The following is a 19,798-nucleotide window of genomic DNA, read 5'->3' as shown; positions in this document are numbered from 1 at the left end:
AGAATATAAATGATTAACACTCGTACAAGTGAGATTTTCTCTTTTTTATTTCTTCATTACTATTTAAAAATAAAAAATAAAATACTGCGAAAGAAACCTATAGGCGAACAGCAACCCCGTTAACACACAGCGATATAAACTGGTATGTAACGCAGATGCCCGTCACAGCTTGGCGCCACTGCTAGAGCCTCCACCAGGCTACAAGGTTCACGAGGCTGGGACCGGGAGGGTTTCTGCTTTGAGCCAGTGCTGCCCGTCCCCCCTGTCCCAGTCTCTTAACATGGCAAGATTTCGCTTAAACATTTCCTTTTCCCAAATAGGTGATTACAAATATTCCCGTTCAGAAAAGAGATCAGTCCTGTCGCGAGAGATGAGCAAGATATGAGCCGTCTAACGCTGACACATACCGAAGCTGCAATAACGAAGAAATGCGAGTCTCTCATCGGTCACTGCATGTACCCTTCCAGTTTGGATGTGTTCGGAAATAATAACAATAATACAAACATTGCATCATAGAAAATGGTCCCACTATGGAAGAAGTATTCAAAATGGCAAGGACCAAATATGGAAGAAAATTGCAACATAATATATTACACGTAAACTGAAAGGATGCTTACAGTACTCATGAGTGTTACTCCTTCGTCTATCACTTAAAAAGTGACATTTAAAAAGTAAAACAAGGGAGTTTTATATTAAAAAATGTTTTGGAAAATTAGATGCTAAGGGTAGATGCTAAGTGCAGTTCAATTTCCCCTTACTCCACCTTCAGCTCTCCGTCAATCTAAAACTAAAAACCAAAAATAAACCCGGCATGAGAGCCAAGGAAATCAAACTCTATTTATCCAGTCTGAAAGGCTTTATAACTTAAGAAAATAGTTTTTGTTCTACCCTCACACACTTAGTGTCACATTTTGTAATGGTAGAAAGGAAGATTACGGATTAGAAGAGATAATGTGATTTCTTTGTTGGCTATCCAAGCAAGATGAAATGGACAAGTGGTTTATTTGATGACAGGAGGGAAAAAAACAAGGAGATCCAACGGGGTGGGACTGGGGGGGTGAGTGATGTTGGAAGGGATGTCAAATGTTTTTTTACATGACATGATATTCTAAGATGGCACTCTATTTTTTGCCCTCTCTTTTGTCAGTGGAAGCAGTTTTTCTCTTCAGATGTGTAGGACCGTCATCCCTGCTCAAAACGCTGAGTATCAGCTATCTCAACCTTTGCCTGGCGATTGGTTAAAAAAAACAAAACAAAAACATCAGAAAATATTAATTTAAAACAAACAACACTTCCTTTGTCAGCATAATGTTCCCTCTCTGAGCCTGGGCTCATGATGATAAAGCAGAGTCTTTCTGTGTTTGTTGAGCTTGCTGTGAATGCTGCACTGATTTTTGGCTCTCCACCTCTCGAAAATGTTTCTCCACCTGTGGACAGAGCACAAAGATTAGCACAGCAAAACATCAATAAAAAGACATTATATAAATTCATATTAATAGTAAATGTTTTGGCCATCTGTCATTTGCATGGAATTGGAATGAAAGCCGAGGCAAATAATACTGGTACATTTTTTATTTTACATTTTTTTATTTTTTTATTTATTTCAACTGCGTTTTTTATTTTAAAATTAAAAGCTAATTTCTCCAACATTAAGGACTCCAATAACAACCTGATCAATAGAGTTGTCTTTCCTGTGCCAACGTATTTCTAAAATAATCTTTTTTTTTTTTTAAGCCAGTAGTCTTTAAATGTAAATAATATAAATGAGTCAACAATTTGCTGCTTGTCCAAGCAAACAGAATAACCATTTTAGTTACATTGAAAGGGAAATACAAGTATGTAATAAAAAAGCTACCTATTTGACAAAACTAATATCTTTGTGCAGATGAATAAACACTTCTGAAATGATATTTTAGAGAAAAGCAATACATTTTAAATGCAAACCATCTGATAAACCAGAATTAAAATTGACAAAGTTAACTTTAAGTACTACACTATCTAAATATTATAGACTTAAATTCTAATTGACACGGGCTGAAGCTCACTAAAGATAATTTATACAAGCATTTTTTCGTTCACTAATGTTCAAAAGTTTGGGCCAGGTAAGGTTTGTTTTTAAAGAATTCTGGATTTATTTGATCAAAATACAAATACAGTATAACTATAATATTGTGAAGTATTATTAAATTGGAAAAAAAATTATAAATTTATTTTATAATGTAATTTATTCATGTACTGGCAAAAATCATTCTAATATGCTGATTTGGTGCTCAAGTAACATTTCTTATTTTATCACAGTTTAAAACAGCTGCTTAATATTTAGCGATACATTTTTTCCACAAGGATTCTTTGATGAAAATGGAATAGAATCAGTTGCAAGCACCCTTGCTGAATAAGTTTTTTTTTCAAAAAACAAAAAAAAATTATTCTTACAGACCCCACTAGTGTGGTGCAGACTTGAGACGACTTACTATTTTCCGCACGTGGCTTAAAGCGCTGCCCTCTTTGCCTTTACAGTTGTCCACTTGATATGGCGGACTGATGACCACATCATCCATCACTATGATGTTTTTCTCCTGCCATTTGCAGTCTTTGATGCTGCGGGTGAAGACGAGGAGGAAGAAAGTGAACCATTCATTCTGTTTGATATAATCACGTTAAACATTTCAACCACAAGACTCCCAGCACTTACGTTTTATGAATGGTCAGGAACAGCTGCTGGCCCTCTACAGATACACCAGCACTAACTGCATAAGCTTGCGACAACTTGTCTTCCTTTTCTGCCCGTGCTCTAGTTACAAGCTGCACAGGGATGGAGAAATAGAAATTATGTTACAAATAAACAACACGCAAATGGAATAGGTCATCATTTGACCTTACCTTGTTAAAATTAAGAGATGCTAAAGGGGGAGGAGTTTCAGCACGGTCACTGATGACGTCCACATCTGACACATAGGCCAGGTTAACAAGCACCACGTCGCTGAGATTGGGTTTGCCGCTGGACGGGGCGCATTCTGATGACATGAGTCAAGGAAGCTGTTTGGCAAATATGTATTTATTAAAGCAATGCATGAGAGATGGAAGCCACCTAGATAGCTATTATCATGGGATCAGTGTTGTATATTAGCTGCAAGACACACTTTGTGTATTTCTCCACTCTAGTTTCATGTTTAGCATCTCGTGTTAACAAACAGGATAAAATAACATCAGTGTCTGTCAGTAAGGAGATGAGTGTCATGGTGAAAGCTGCTTACTAGCATGACAGAGTGCAATCAGATATGAGCCTGTGGTCACTCATGCTGACTTTAAAGGGGTCATGAACTGCCTTTTTTTTGGACTGTTCTCTGAGGTCCGCTTATAATGTCGTCAAGATTTTTACACTAAGAAACATCATAATCTAGAAGTAATAAGCTATTTTCTGTGCTGTTTTGACCCCCCTTATCAGACGCTCTGTTTGAATAGGCGCGGAGGATTGCAGACTCGGAAGTAAACACCCACTGCTGTGCTAACAGTCGTGTATGTTTGACAGCCTACGTCCTTCACAAATCAATCAAAGACTATATAAATACAAATACGGTTCACTCCTATACTTATGAATGGGAGAAAGTGCAACACGCAATATGGCGGGAAAGAGCCAATCGTTGATTGGTAAAGTCATTGCATCACTGCAGTGGCCGTTTGAAGCTTTGGTTCCCATAGAAACCTGAGGCTGGACCAGCCAATGCGCAAAAATAAGCCTTTTAAATGCTATTTGAGCATTTGAAACATCATTCAAAGGACAGTTCATTTCAGATTTTGTTGCTGATTTGAAATATGTAATTTAATCGTGAGTTCAGCGAGCCGTTTTTGAGATTTCAGGATTCCCCCAATCATTTAGATAGGACTTGGTCTTGTTTGAGCTGCCCGGAGGTGTTGCAAATATGGTGGCCGAGTGAACAGACTTTCCTTGAAAGGGACTTTGGATCAATGCTGCAGCGGTTTAGGTTAAAAACGCATAAATACTTAATACATATCAAACGATCTGTTTAAAGCAATGTTGATCACGTAATAAAAACAGGTACTCACACTTGTATTGCAACATTACTATCAGATCCAATATAGTCACACAGCATTGTCTTTTAATTTCAATCTTTCTGAAAATCCCACGTCGAATTGTGCCTTATTTGTAAACGAATCTGAGGTAAAATGAAGCGAACAAAAGACTGAGTTCTTACTGACGTGGTCTGGATCTTCATTAAAAAGAAAGTTCATCTGCTCTTTCCTAATGTTTGGATTATAAAGAAGGCAATGCAAAGATTTTTTTTTTTTACCACAGCTTGACATTGCACAGCGTCTTGTGTTCTTAGCATTTTTATCGCTTGGTTTCTACATTGGCCTATGCGCGAATCGGTGGGCGGGGCTAAACAGGCAGTGATGTAGAAGCAGGCGTTGATCATCTTCTGCGTAGGTGGAGTTTAGCCACACTATTACATAATAGAGCCAGACATTCCACAAGCTGTCGTTTTGGCAGATTGGCTTCAATATAAGCTGTTTTTAGACTAACGAGAAAGTTTTGAGTTCTGAAACTTACAGGGTGTTTTTATAGTACAGTGACCTCTTGAATGACAAGGGAATTCAGTTTCTCAGTTCATGACACCTTTAAGGTATTAAGATTATATATATATATATATAAGAAGTTTTGTAATGGTTTAACCATAACCAACCCTGTCTCCAGTCCAAACCCTCAGAAGTAGATATGATGGTTTTGCTGAAGCATTATGTAAACCAGTCTTCGTAATATTTTAAACAAAGAAAACCGAAGCAGCAGAGCTAGTGATGATCATCACTTCTTAAGCTTTTCTTTTCAATGATGCATCATGACTTTAACATTACAAGAAGAGATGATTTCATTAGGTTTTCAATGGCTTTAAGGAATCCTGACAATAATATCAATGCCATGGAGAGAGAGTTGTTTAATCGACAAAACTTAAATTCACCGGATTTATTCATATAATTCAAGAAACCAATTTATTGTGTTTAATTTAATTAACCTGTGACCAATGACCATTTAAACTACCAAAATGAGCTTCCTTTGGTGATTGTTAAGGATCATTGATGAGCAAACCAATGCACTAGCAGGCTGAGCTAATCAACTGAAGAGGTCTGACAACAAAATCAGTTATATTACATATAAGTTTCAGAAATCTCCTTAATGGCTTCTCGGCCAAAGTATTCTGACATATAGTGACAGTTATTTGAATGTTTAACAGGAATTACAGCACATCAGCAGGTTAGCTAGCAAACCACAGGGAACAACTCAATGTGACCAACGACTGCAATGAACAAAATAGGGCATGATGCATGGGAGAAATAAAACAGTATATGTAAAAACGCAGTGAAATGCCTCATTAAGATCAGTTATTGCACATCAGGATGCGCATTTTGTGTCAGGCAGAGCCTGGGCTGTTAGCGTTCAGGCTAGCTGACGCCCCCCCAAGCACGCATGCGCACATATCTGTAAGACAGAGCAGCAATGCTGCATTTGACAGCCTGTCCACTCCCATTCACTTCCATTATGGCTTGGTAACTGCAGTTCAAAAGATATAAAATAAATGCAAATAAACACGATAGAGCCCTTCGTTTAAGTCAAAAGCATGCAGGTTTTCTAAGTTGGATTTGCATGACTTGTCTACGATTTTCTTCTTCCAGTCTTGTGAGATTACTGCTAATTACTGAGCCAAACAAATGCGTGAATCGGTCTTTTTGAACAAATCTTTTAAGCGAACGAATCATTCAAGCTCACCTCTATGCACCGACTGGCTTTTCTTTCTCCGAAATATCAGGATTCTTAGCAAAATTATAAACATTCTCCATTTCCTTATACCACATGTCATTTGAGATTTAAGGGAGCAAAAAATCATGACTCTAAGCAGCATGACAGATGATCACACGCTATTAAAATGACATAAGGACGTTAAAATAAAAAAATAAATAAAAAAAATTAGCCTATTTTTTCGTACTTTCTTCACAATTTGATATCCATCGCTTCACAAAAATTGAGAAGTTAATATAAAAATGCACGATAAAAAGCTGAATTTGGCTGAAGGCCAGCGAATTGATTCAAAAGATTCGACTCACTGGCATGAATCAAAATCTCCACGACTAATTTGACATTACCACAGCTTTACATCCATTTAATACTCCACAAGCGAGCAAAATCTACCAATAACTACACAATATATTTACATTCAGTACAGAAATTCGCATATTAAAAATTCCTAATACTTCCTAGTACATTATTACTATCGTCTGAAACAACGCAATGTTGTGCGAGTCCAAATGCGTGCTTGTCTTTGAGAGGATGCATGAACTATAGAGCACGCGATTAAAACGCCGTAACCAATCGGAGGTTCAAACGCGCAGCACCTGACTCAGCACGCGCTAAACCCGGAAGCGAAGGGCGAGTGGACTGTCTTCGCCGTGCTGGAAATATCTTTGGCTTTAGCCCAGACCAGGCCTCTTGCAGTTGTGGATCCCGATGACTCAATGACAAGCCGAGACGACAAAAGGATACTCAAAGTCAGCATCTTGGAAGGGTAGTCAAAAGCGACGACCTCTCCTTGCAGGCGCTGCCCCAGGCAGGTGATGCAGGAGACATGGCTCCCGACGCTGAAATACTCCCCTGGACCAGGAGCCGCCATCTTCTCCGCCAGGAAACGGGAGCCGTCGCCTCACGTAAACACGCGCAGCCGCGTCAGCACTGGAGGGAGCGCGAGGAGGCGTTCCGCGCGAATGAATGAAGTGACGCTGCGCGCCAAGCCACGCCCACTTTACTATGGAGTAGTAGATCAGGAATATCTTACCACAGTGCACTACACCCCTCATTCATCCACTCCTCACTTACTCATCTTCCTGGTTAATGCACAAGGATGGTTGAAAACATAGGGTAGTCTGTTTTTACCTTCTGTGACCTAAATCAGGCCTTTTTAAAAGTTTCTGTTGCTCCAGAAACCCAAATATGATGGTCACACTCGTAAAGGACCTCCTTAAAGGCAGCTAAAAAAATCCAAATCCAAACAAAAATGTTATTTTATTACATCAATAAAACATATAAAACATTATAACATGGTTCTCATTACTTCTGAAGAAAGAAGAAACTGTAATAATGTAAAATACTGTAGTTTGTCATTTTTAAAAATATATTTATTTTTTAAATTAATAATAAAAATCTTTTTTACATAATTTTTTCACTGTAATTTCATATGAATAATTTTAACCCCCCTGACCTAAATGATGAAAAAAAAAAAAAAAATAGAAGAATAAAAAACAAATACAATAAAATAAATAAATCATCACATAATTTATGGGCTAAACATGCCCCTCACACTCACAATACGTACATTTTTGTTGTTCATTTTGTCTATTGCAAAAAATATATATATATGTGACCCTGGACCACAAAACCAGTCTTAAGTGTTAATTTTTCGAAATTTAGATTTATACATCATCTGAAAGCTGAATAAATAAGCTTTCCATTGATGTATGGTTTGTTAGGATCGGACAATATTTGGCTGAGATACAACTATTTGAAAATCTGGAATCTGAGGGTGCAAAAAAATCTAAATATTGAGAAAATCGCCTTTAAAGTTGTCCAAATGAAGTTCTTAGCAATGCATATTACTAATCAAAAATGAAGTTGAGATATATTTACGGTAAGAAATTTAAAAAATATCTTAATGGAACATGATCTTAACTTAATATCCTAATGATTTTTGGCATAAAAGAAAAATTGATAATTTTGACCCATACAGTGTATTTTTGGCTATTGCTACAAATATACCCCAGCGACTTATATATATATATATATATATATATATATAAAATATAAACAAAAATATGAACAAAAATTTTACATTTTATATAAATTGATTTAATTATTTTAAAGAATCACTAAAATATATTACATTAAACACAAATGAAGCTGAATGAAAAAATGAATCAGGATTTTTGCTTTAAAAAAATATTTCTGTGCATTGATTTTTTTTAACCAATTTAAGATGATATGCAGAGCATACAGACAATATTGCAGGAAGATAAAACAAAAAGAAAAATGTCTTGTATCTGTATCGCCACTGGCTCCAGTGTTTCCCTGTATATGTTGAGCTGTATTTAAACAAATTGTGAAAAACACACAAACAAACAACCAGCAGGATTCAAAGGGACAGCAATTTTTAATGATTAATAGTCACAGTAATAGATTGCTCAAATAGCGTGTATTGCACATGTGTACACATATATGCACCCTATATACACGTGTGTAGCAGTTAGTATACACACCTTTGTATTGTCGCAACATGAAAGCATTGAAAGAACACAATAAATCAGGGAATGTGCTTTGATAATTTCAGATAACTTCTGCATATCAATATGACCAGAAGATAGACCAGAAAGAGAGGAGAGAGAGAGTCGAGAGCGAGAGAGAAAAAAGATCTTAAAAATCCAAGGTTAAAAGATCTCACAAATTGAAACACCCAATCACAACGAGTGATGTAGAACAGCAAAGAAATGAAGAGACAGTGAAGGAGACACAACCTCTCTTTCAAAAAAGTCAAAAAATATACAAGCACTCTTTGAACCTCGACGATCATAGGTCACTACATATACACAACATATGAATTATCAATAAATATACATATTTACCCAATAGCAAAATATGTGGCAGAGACAGTAAAGCTATCTTCCACGGCGAATGTCGATGTCTTTTACACATACAGAGGTTTCCCGGTGTCCATCGTAAGGCCCTGTTCACGCCGTTGACATTGTTTTCTTTGTCGTTGCCAAAGAGAACGCGTTGGAAAACGTCCATTAAAAAAAATGAACCGTCTCCCTCAGCGCCTCGTTTAAGAAAGCCAAGCGTCGTACTGTATTACATCTGAGCGATCATTTCCCCTCTCTATGTATTGCTCAACCCAAAGAGAAGGTTTAGGCCGATTCATCCAGAAAAGTATAAAAGGAACGGAAAAGAAAAGAAGTAAAAGCGTTCACCACCAACTGCACGGTCAAGAAACTGTTTGACGCCATATAAGGTGAAAATACAAAACTCTGCACAAATGGTTGGTGATCTACATCCAAACGTTACGAAACCTGATCACAGTAGTTCCTGATTCAGACAGCACATCCCATAGCCACATAGAAGAGGGAAATTCTCTTAGTGTATATTACAGTATCTAAATACAGAGGCTAGTGTCAGCCTGATTTTTCACAAAGTGTTTGTTTCCTGTTTCTCTTTAACCGCAGTTTGCGCGAAAAGCAAGTCAATGCGCTTGATGATAATAACGACTGACACCAGACGGTTAGAGACCGAATGAACAGCTGAAGGTGACGTTAGTGTTGAAAAAACAGCATGTATAAATACTTTATCAGACGGTGACGTAACAAACAGACGACTGTTGTTGTGAAAAAAAAACTGGCCGTTCACTTTTAGCTATTGTAATATATCTTTTAAAAAAGTTAAAGTTATTGCCCAAAGGCTATGAGGCCGTCAAAGAGACATGATGTAATTTTTCATCGATTTACAACGAGACAAACATCGATGCGTAAGCAACGCAACGCAACTTTCAGCAGTCATTTCTGACTCCAAATAAATAAATCAAAAGTGAGCAGAGTCGAGAAATGCGCAGCGAAGTTTCGGACGTTTCAACATCAACAGTTCATCGGCAAATCAATGAACGTACACTGAGAGTTCACACGTCGCTTGCTGAGATAATTCACTCTGCTTTTAATGCCTCTTAATTTGCGTCTGTGAACCAAAAGTAAAAAAAACAAAAAAAAACATGTGATTAGGTTCGGACCTACAGTGTAGTTATTAGTGCAAGATGCTCGAGGCCCGCTTCAGTCTCGTTAAAAAAAAGTACTTGCCATTAGAAACGTCGTCACCTCTCAGCCCGAGTAATGCTGCTTCTGTGACGCTGCTAAAGGAAGAGGGTGACGTTAAATAAAGACGCAGCGGATTAAATCGAATTTGGCCCCCAAAAAGCTGTTGTCACACAGTGAAAATGTAATGAAGGATCATTATTTCAGGGTCATAAACAAGCCATTGCATTTCATCCACAAGTGCACAAGTGATTAACCAGCATACAGCTATTAGACGACTGTCAACAGTTATGAACAATACTAATTAGTCTGGTGAAAAATAACCGTATCCATAGCATAAAAGCTATATCAAAAGATGACAGAAATGTAACCAAAAGTTTGCAGAGTATTTTAGTGTTAAACAAACAAAAAAAAGTGGTAGTCACTTTTATTGCCGGAAAAAAATATTGTTAAATCCTGAAAAAGGACAATGCCAAATGCACTGCACAGTGACATAAATCAACATCATTGATAATATCTGTACCACGCTGTACATTCCTTACCAGAGAATACTTCAAATCAAATGACGAAATTAACACTGATACAGATTTTTTTTTTTTTTTTACATTTTTGTACAAAAAAAGGAAATGTCGTAATAAAAAAAACTCACCGATAACACTCTCTCGCCAATGGAAATAAAGTCAAATAAAAGAGCATAAGGGAGCCAAACAAATAATTGTACAAAGGAAGGTGAGGCTAAACAAGTTGGTCACAACATCGTCAGTGTTTCCAAACAATCACGTCATGTGCTCGTCGTCTACGGCACAGGACTGATAAATAAAATAAATCGCTGAATTTCTTTTGTTCGTTCTAAAATAAAAAAAGTAAAATAAGTCAAATTAAAAAAAGTATCAAAACCTTTTACTAAGAACACAACATTTACATCCTCCCCAAAAAACGGAAACAAAAGAAAGAAATGGAAAGAAAGTGGGGCAGGAGGAGGATGAAAATCATTTTGTGCTCTCCATCATTCATGGCTAAAATTCGTTTTCTTTGCAAAAAATTAAGGCAATTTGAAAAACAAACAAATCAATGAAAGTTAAGTCTGAGGATTCTCGATTCGTTAAGTATTGGTGTTGTCAAATGTTTTCCTTAGTATAAAAGGCACCAAGTTCTTGGAAAAAAGTCTTTCTGGAGACATTACCACAATGCTTCAATCCTTGTTCTCCACCGAAGGTCGAGATGGGCGCTTTGAAAATCCTCTCTTCGCATTTTACACCTTTGTCGTAAAACGGATGGGTTGCCGTTGTTTACGTTTATGTGCGAGTATGTAATAGCAAAGCTGTATATTCCAAAAAAGTACTGTTTTCTCTGAGAGAAAAGAAATGCTTCTGGGAAAAAAGGCTAACGACCGTTCTTCCACTTCTGGATAAAAGTCTGCAGGCTTTTTTACTGTATGTACAACCACAGCTGATAAGAAAGTGTTCCATAGGGGATATAAAGTACTTATATATATTTTTTTGTATATTCAAATGTGTATACGGTACACACAAACCTACATATATATGCTTATATATATGTATGTATATTCATATATATTATATACTTATAGTTCTCGTATGTTTGTGTGCTTTTCATAACAGGCTATTTTACAGATGAACAAGTATACCAAAAAATCGACACGGTACAGTGTAAACGAGTATACTTATCTGCAAAAGGTGTTTCGACACAGCAGGTTCCTCTTTTGGGAACCGTGTTGCTTGTGAATGAGTGTATATGTGTGTTTTGTGCTGAAGTATTTTTGCTGCTTGTTGGCTTTTTTTGGAACTTTGTACATTATACTTTGTACAGAAAACAAAGCTTTTCGCGGCCCTCTGAGCGACAACATCCCTGTGCTGTCGCGTTGTTTTTCCCTTCCTCCTCTTCTTTTGATTTTTTTTGCATTTTCTTCTTTACGTCCTCAGTCCAATACAATGAGAAAATGAAATCAAAGGCCTCTCTCGGAAGAGCACTCCATTGTTCGGCCAGGTCCAGCTGCGCAACCCTCACTGGAGTGGTCCTGTAATTACTCATCATACCTTGTCGTCCCCTTTCGGCAACAGTTTGCTATGCTTTAACCTCAGAAAAGCGAAAGTGGGTGGGCTGTGAACGTGTCAGTCAAGCACCTGGAAATGAGTGAAGGACCGAGGGAACCAATCAAAGAGCTGGGAGGAGGAACATGAGGCGTGACGTCAGGGTGACCAGTGCCAAGCACGCGTGGACAAGAAGGTTGGAGCAGTGATGCACTGTACTCGTTCTTCTACAACACGGGCTCCTCCTCCATCGGCTCCTCTGCTGATCTGAGGAAGGAGTGATTGGTTAACAGTTAATGAAGGGTTAAACGACGTATTAAGCAGTCTACACAACAGCGGACAGCAGGTTGTGGAGTTGCAGTACCTGCTGGTTTCTGTGGAGGTCTTTTGCTGATCGTTGTCCACAGTGAGAGAGGCCATGGCGGTCAAAGTGTCTGCCTCGTCCTTCTCCCGTCTCTGAGCGTCCAGTAGAGACTGACCCACTGTAGGAGCCAACCTCTGCAGAGATGTCCAGTGTTTACCTACCGACCATGAGAAGATAAACAATGATAAAGATTGTTACGTCATCAAGACCTCAACGCCAGAGTTATTATAGTTAACTAAAACTAAAATCAAAATTTGGAAAAAAAAAATATTAAACTTTATTTCAGCTAGTTGCCAAGGCAACATTTAAAATTTTAGTTTGAAAATTCGTACAATATTACATTCTAAAAATGACACATAATTACTAAAACTTTACATTTAAAATGAAAAAGGAAAATATAAATGCCATGCCATGCCATGCCAGCACAATAAACAAACAAGCTTTACAGAAAACGACAAATAATTACACAAGATCTTTAAAAATCATATATAACAGAAATTTCCTGGAAAAAAATGTCCATTAAAGACATTTGTGACCCTGGACCACAACACCTTAAGTTTTTGGAAATTGAGATTTATACATCATTTGTTAGGATCGGACAATATTTGGCTGAGATACAACTATTTGAAAATCTGGAATCTGAGGGTGCAACAAAATCAAAATATCGAGAAAATCGCCTTTAAAATTGTCCAAATGAAGTTCTTAGCAATGCATATTACTAATCAAAAATGAAGTTTTTATATATTTACTGTAAGAAATTTACAAAATATCTTCATGGAACATGATCTTTACTTAATATCCTTATGATTTTTGGCATAAAAGAAAAATCAATAATTTTGACCCATATTGTTGGCTATTGCTACAAATATACCCCAGCGACTTAAGACTGCTTTTGTGGTCGTAATTCATTCATAATAAATTAATGAATATAGAAATTAATACAATGCAATACGTAAAGAAAAATACTTGTTTTCTTTTTATTAAAAACAACAACTTGACCCTCTAACACTTGCACTCTACTTGTTTTCTTTTTTATTTAAAAAAAAAACCAACCCTCCAACACTAGTGTTCTCTATTCTTCTTCTATTCTTTTGACTCGTTTCCTTTTATTTATTAAAATTTTTTTGGACCCTCTAAATTCTCTATTATTTTTCTATTCTATCTACTTGTTTTATTTTTATTATTAAAAAAAAAAAAAAAAACTTGCTACATGTACTGCATTAGACTAATCAAGACTTGTCACACCATTTACATATTATTGCTCGGTAACACTTTAGTATAGGCACCAATTCTCGCTATTAACTAGTTTCTTATTAGCGTGCCTATTGTTAACATATTGGCTTTTTATTAGTACTTATAAAGCACATATTCTACATGAAAGTATTCTACATCCCTAATCCTACACAATACCTCAACTTAACAACTACCTTACCGGTACTAACTATTAATAAGCAGCGAATTAGGAGTTTATTGAGACAAAAGTTGTAGTTAATGGTTTGTTAATAGAGAGAATTGGACATTAAAATAGAGTTTGACCAATTGCTCTTTTGTTGGTTTGAATGCTTCTATTGTCCTCATTTGTAAGTTGCTTTGGATGAAAGCATCTGCACTAAATGTAAATGTAAACAATACAATCTTAGACAAGTTTTCTTCAGTTTCACTTACTCTGAATCTCAATGACCCTGTCTAGAGAGGCTGTGGCTTTTGGACATGGTTTCTGCTGAAGCACCGTCAGTGGTAGAGGATCCAACTGCAACACACAAAAAAACATGAGAAATAAAATAAACTAATTTATGATTATTTCATAAATAGGAACACCATTAAAAAGTCATGTTCTGCTGATATTCACCTTGCTGTTTTTATGTTGAGGGTCCCAGAGACCTTAATAATGTATGTGTAAAAACAATAACACTAATTTTGAAAATAATTTGTTATTTACCCTGCAAATTGTTCAAATAATTAAATTGGCCTAATTAAAACCAAATATTATTTAAGCTTTAACCTTTTGTTTTATAACTGAGACCCCAAAACAGAACATAAGGGGTTAAAACAGAAGCACTGAGTTATGCAGCTCAAATATAATAACATCATGTACTGTTCAGATATGTGTGAATGAATGACGGGCACCTCGTCTCCAAGCAATGCAGCCACGCAGGACTCGGATGCGTCACAGATGGCGGTGAGGTCGTGACCTCCTTCCAGCGCCAAAACCACTCGGCCACCAGCCAACTTCATCAACTGCTTAGTGAGATGGCCGAAACCTATGCAGAAAGCCAGGAGCATGCTGGGTAATTCATGATCTATAAACAAACTCAAAAGCCTTCAGCAAACCTTAACGCCCCCAATTTTAACAAAATGTAGGTTAACAGTGAAAAAGACTATCATTCTATTGGTCTAGTTGTACAACCAGTGTGACACCAATATTTACTGCTCCCCCAAAGCAATGACCCAGAACAACTCAGAGGTAGTCTGAGTTTTTGTGTATAATGCAACCTATCTATGCAATCAAGGGGTACAAACAGCAGTTGTGCCATCTGACCTCTGGTACTGGAAACAGAGAAACAGCAAACTCACATTTGGCGGTGACATTATATCCACCCAGGGGGGACTGATGGCCCTCCACAGCGTCAAAACCAGCTGACACTAGCACTACATCCGGGGAGAACTCATTGGCTATGGGCATCACCACCGTTCTGCAAGCACACAGACAGCAAGACTCTGATTTACAAAAGATCTGCAACATCTTTATTCAAGTGTACTTCAGAAATTAACTTAATATATTTTTAAAGAGCAATCGCTTTGATGTCCTGCCTGTTTAAAAAAAAAAAACAAAAACAAAAAAAAAACATATAAAATGAATAATAATATATAATTTTTGTTTTTGACATTTACATATATTATTACATACACATACACATACATACATTATATATATATATATATATATATATATATATATATATATATATATATATATATATATATATATATATACATATATATATATATATATATATATATATATATATATATATATATATATATATATATATATATATATATATATATATATATATATATATATATATATATATATATATATATATATATATATATATATATATATATATATATATATACACACACACACACACACACACACACACATACACACAGCCACTCAAAAGTTTGGGATCAAGATTTTTAATGTTTTTAATTGAGTCTCCTGCTCATCAAGGCTGTATTTATTCGATCAAAAATACAGAAAAAAAACAGTAATATTGTCAAATCTTATTGCAATTTCTAATATTGGTTTCCTATTTTAATATACTTTAAAATAGAATTTATTTCTGTGATGCAGCGCTGAATTTTCAGCATCATTACTCCAGTCTTCAGTGTCACATGACTCTTCAGAAATCATTCTAATATACTGATTTATTATGAGTGTTGAAACTGTTGTGCTGCTTCATATAGTTTTTTTGGAACCTGCAATACTTTTTTCTTTGATTCTTTGATGAATACAAAGTTAAAAAGAGCAGCATTTGTTCAAAAATGGTTCAGAAATCTTTTTTAACAATATAAGTCTTTACTATGATTTTTTTATTCATTTAACACATCCTGAATAAAAGTATTAAAGGGGTCATATGATGCGATTTCTTGTTTTCCTTGTCTTTAGTGTGTTATGTAGCTGTTTGTGCATGTATACGATCTGCAGAGTTACAAAGCTCAATCTCCCACAAAAGGATTTATTCTATCTAAAAGAGAAGGCTGATCCAGACAACGCCTCAATAAAACATGCCCCAACATGTCTATGTTACGATGTGGAAATATTTGCGTAATGCCGCCCAAATGTTCACGCAAGGAGAGAAGGCGTGGTTTCAGTAACCGCAGTAGTGTTGATGCCATAGATATGTATACATATCTATGGTTGATGCAGCCATGTCAGAGAGATGCTGTGTGTTTCTACGCAAAGGCAAACGCACTTCATGTGGCCTTCCGAAAGTAGATGCAATTAGAAATCATTGGTTAAGATTTGTTTACAACAGAACAGCACAACCCAAATGTTCGAATTTGTGAAACGCATTTTATGGAGGACAGTTTTGTGAAACCTAGGAGAGTACAAGGCTGGCTGTGCACAAAGGCTATTTCTAAAAAAAAAAGAAAAGAAAAAAAAGGGTAAATTCCGACTTTGCTATGACAATCTTGAGTGTATGTTTTGTTATTAGTTTAATTATTTGCTATTGACTGTTCAAATGTGGAGTTTCACGCCGTGTAGAGTAACGCGTCGTGTGTGTGTGTGTGTGTGTGTGTGTGTGTGAGAGAGAGAGAGAGAGAGAGAGAGAGAGAGGGAGAGAGGGAGGGTCACATCATAGCAGAGTCGGCTGTCTTAACTGTGGCTTGTGTGCAAATACATACGAGCATCATCGCTGTGTCTGTCACGCGACTCTGTTCCCCTCTCGGGCTTGAACTGATGGTGAAACTAAGGACATTATTAACTGTCTTTATATTTACTTTGAAAGCTGAAGATTATGGTAAGGGGCGTCACATTTCCGACGCATGCTTGTGGTGTTCAGCCAATCACAATGCACTGTGTCAGCCGGCCAATCAGAGCAGACTGCGCTTGTTGGAAGGAGGGACTTTGTAGAAAACTATGCGTTTGAGAGGTGCGGGGCATAGCGGACCTACAATAATGTACAGTATTTTAAAAATAATGTGTTTTTTGAACATTAAAGCATGTCAACATATTCTGTTACACCAAACACACAAAATAATGATCTTTAAAATAGCATCATATGACCCCTTTAATTTCTTTAAAAAAAAGAACAACTGTACTGACCCCAAACTTTTGAATAGCATCGTATATTGTAACACAAAATTTCTTTATTAAATAAATGCTGTTCTTTTTAACTTTTTATTAATCAGAGAATCTTAAAAAAAAATATCACAGGTCCCCAAAAAATATGAAGCAGCACAACGGTTTCCAACATTGATTATGAAATCAGCATATTAGAATGATTTCTGAAGGATCATGTGACACTGAAGACTGGAGTAATTATGCTGAAAATTCAGCTTTCATCACAGAAATAAATTGTATTTTAAAGTATATTAAAATAGAAAACTGTTATTTTAAATTGCAATAATCTCACAAAATAACATTTCTTTTCTGTATTTTTGATCAAATAGATACAGCCTTGATGAGCAGAATTAACTTCTTTAAAAAACATTAAAAATCTTACTGATCCCAAACCTTTGAGTGCCAGTGTGTGTGTGTGTGTATGTATGTATCTATGTATGTATGTATGTATGTATGTATGTATGTTATATAAAAGTATATTATAATAAAATAAATCATTAAAAAATCCTCAAACTATTTCATGGGGGTCTAAAAAACATTTTTAATGCTGAAAGTGGGGCTATATTTTGTATTTTGTATACGATTTCCCTGACAGAAAGGAAGTGCAGATCTCACCTGAAGGCAGTTAGATACTCCACATCACCCATAGGTGGCTCCACTCCACCTGTCCAGGCAATGTTGACATTAAAGCCCTCTCCTGGACCTACACCCACCTAGAGAGGAGCCCGTGAGACAGTCAGTTAGAAATAAAAGACAATTTTGGTCATGTGACTACAGGAGGCCACTATTCCCACAACGAGTGAAATGTTGTTACCTCTTCAGGAGCTCCGCTGCCTGGGAAAAAGTTGCCATCGTCATAACGGTGCAGGGAAATATACAACACATTGGGGTCATTATAGAAGGCCTGCTGGGTCCCGTTTCCATGGTGAATATCCTATGAAAAGGATTGGAAGGCAGTTTTGTAACACTGAGTCTAGTCTGGTTTTGTTCTTTGCTGTTCTATTAACATTAAAATTCATTTTAGAGAAGATTTTTCTTCTCTAAAATCAGCTAAACTGAACGAGTACAATAATATTGCTTGTCACAAGAGGACTGTAACATCACTAGCCGCTCCTAAAAACTCACCCAGTCTATGATCAGGATCTTGCCCACCCCGAGTTTCTGCTGCAGGAGTTTGGCAGTGATGGCCACTGAGTTGAAAAAGCAGAAACCCCTGCCAAGATACACACAGAGCAGTGGACGGTTATTCATGTGAACACACATAAATGATTTATCCATCTAGATAACACAAAACTCACACCAAGACATAAAAGCCCACACATGAATAATTAAAATGCATTTTGTTGCTTTATGCAGAGTTAATATGATGAAGTAAACAACTTTCCATGATGCATTCAAATATTTTTTAATAAAATATTTTACACAGACTCTCACAGACTACTTACATGGCAGTTGATTCCTCCGCGTGATGACCAGGAGGACGGACCACTGCAAACCCGTTCTATCCATCAAACAAAAACAGAAGAGAAGGGAAATGAGGATGACATAAGAGATGTGATATAATATAAGCACTGAATATTTATATCAGAATATCATTTAAACATGAAGCTGTGGTAAGAGAAATAAATTTGAACCTTCAGTTCTCCAGCAGCAACTTTGAATGCCAGCTCAATGACGCAGCCCACCGCCATCCGGACGGCACCTGACGAGTGCATCTCGTTCCACACTGTGTCACTGTCCACCTAAAGGCCATTAAATCATGTTAAATACTGCCACAAATGGGTGAACTGATCCTATTTACCTTAATAAATGTCCATGGTTTTATTGCAGGACAATTAATCAGTGCAAAACCCAAGTAATAATAATAATAATAATAATTATTATTATTATTATTATTGTTTTATTTATATAATTAATATATTATAAAACATTATTATTATTTAGAAGTTGTTTTATTTTAACATTATACTTTAGTAATACTAATAATAATTTTTATTTTATTATAGTCTGTATATTTATTATATATAACTTATATATTACAATCTAACCTAATAATAATACTAATTTATTTAAAATAAGATGAAACATTTAATAATAAAATAATAATTTATTTATGAAATTAATATATTATAAAATATTATTATTTAAAGGTATTGTTTTATTTTAATATCATACTTTAATAATAATAATAATGATTATTAATCAGATGTTTTGTTTTATTATAGTCTACAGTATATATTTGTATATTTATAATAATCTATTATGTATATAAAAGTACTACAATCTAATCTAACAATAATAATGCTAATTTATTTAAATTAAGATGAAACATTTAATAGTAATAATAATAATAATAATCTTATTAAAATGTTTTGATATTACAATAATTTTTAATATTATACTTTGATAACAACAATAATAATTTAGATGTTTTTTTTTAAATAATCTACATATTATAATATATAATCTAATGTAATAATAATAATAATAATAATAATTAGTGTTGGGCGATATGCTCCATAGTCATATCGTCAGCCTGTGAGATCGCCGCAGGTAAGGCTAAAAGAAGCCTAATGCTAGTATAATCGACTTTTAGTCAAGTATATGGATGTCATGTCATAATAGATTTAATATGACTGAATTTGAATTTAACATGCTAACAATTTAATAAAAACA

The 19,798-nt window shown here is 35.7% G+C and overlaps 2 protein-coding genes across 9 annotated transcripts in view; both read right to left on the bottom strand.

The window, feature by feature from the left end:
* Positions 1 to 29: 29 nt before the first annotated feature.
* lsm12a (LSM12 homolog a) lies at positions 30 to 6,776 on the bottom strand. Its single transcript, XM_058771952.1, has 5 exons — positions 6,554 to 6,776; positions 2,881 to 3,014; positions 2,693 to 2,802; positions 2,472 to 2,598; positions 30 to 1,427 (listed from the first exon to the last, which is right to left on the bottom strand). The coding sequence occupies exons 1-5, from the start codon at positions 6,678 to 6,680 to the stop codon at positions 1,332 to 1,334; spliced, it is 594 nt and encodes a 197-aa protein (XP_058627935.1). The 5' UTR covers positions 6,681 to 6,776; the 3' UTR covers positions 30 to 1,331.
* Positions 6,777 to 8,154: 1,378 nt separating this feature from the next.
* hdac5 (histone deacetylase 5) overlaps positions 8,155 to 19,798 on the bottom strand; it is an 82,090-nt gene continuing 70,446 nt past the window's right edge. For all 8 annotated transcript variants that reach the window (XM_058768897.1, XM_058768898.1, XM_058768900.1 and 5 more), the window contains 10 exons: positions 18,757 to 18,864; positions 18,568 to 18,623; positions 18,248 to 18,335; positions 17,937 to 18,056; positions 17,738 to 17,835; positions 14,842 to 14,960; positions 14,395 to 14,528; positions 13,933 to 14,017; positions 12,268 to 12,424; positions 8,155 to 12,170 (listed from right to left, as the gene is read on the bottom strand). In XM_058768897.1, coding sequence (XP_058624880.1) covers positions 12,131 to 12,170; positions 12,268 to 12,424; positions 13,933 to 14,017; positions 14,395 to 14,528; positions 14,842 to 14,960; positions 17,738 to 17,835; positions 17,937 to 18,056; positions 18,248 to 18,335; positions 18,568 to 18,623; positions 18,757 to 18,864 — 1,005 coding nt within the window. In that variant the 3' untranslated portion in view covers positions 8,155 to 12,130. The remainder of the gene's footprint in view (positions 12,171 to 12,267; positions 12,425 to 13,932; positions 14,018 to 14,394; positions 14,529 to 14,841; positions 14,961 to 17,737; positions 17,836 to 17,936; positions 18,057 to 18,247; positions 18,336 to 18,567; positions 18,624 to 18,756; positions 18,865 to 19,798) is intronic.

Source organism: Onychostoma macrolepis, chromosome 03 (genome assembly GCF_012432095.1).
Source record: "Onychostoma macrolepis isolate SWU-2019 chromosome 03, ASM1243209v1, whole genome shotgun sequence".
Lineage (NCBI taxonomy): Eukaryota > Metazoa > Chordata > Actinopteri > Cypriniformes > Cyprinidae > Onychostoma > Onychostoma macrolepis.
The sequence above is the reverse complement of the archived record's forward strand: the minus strand, read 5'-3'. Positions and strand labels throughout refer to the sequence as shown.

What these genes read in the sequence shown, in the direction of transcription:
- lsm12a (XM_058771952.1), bottom strand. Translation starts at nt 6,680, where the DNA reads ATGGCGGCTCCTGGTCCAGGGGAGTATTTCAGCGTCGGGAGCCATGTC. An exon ending in TTCCAAGATGCTGACTTTGA is followed by an intron (nt 3,015 to 6,553) that starts GTATCCTTTTGT and finishes TCATGTCATCAG; the next exon opens with AATGCGCCCCGTCCAGCGGC. An exon ending in CATCTCTTAATTTTAACAAG is followed by an intron (nt 2,803 to 2,880) that starts GTAAGGTCAAAT and finishes ATCCCTGTGCAG; the next exon opens with CTTGTAACTAGAGCACGGGC.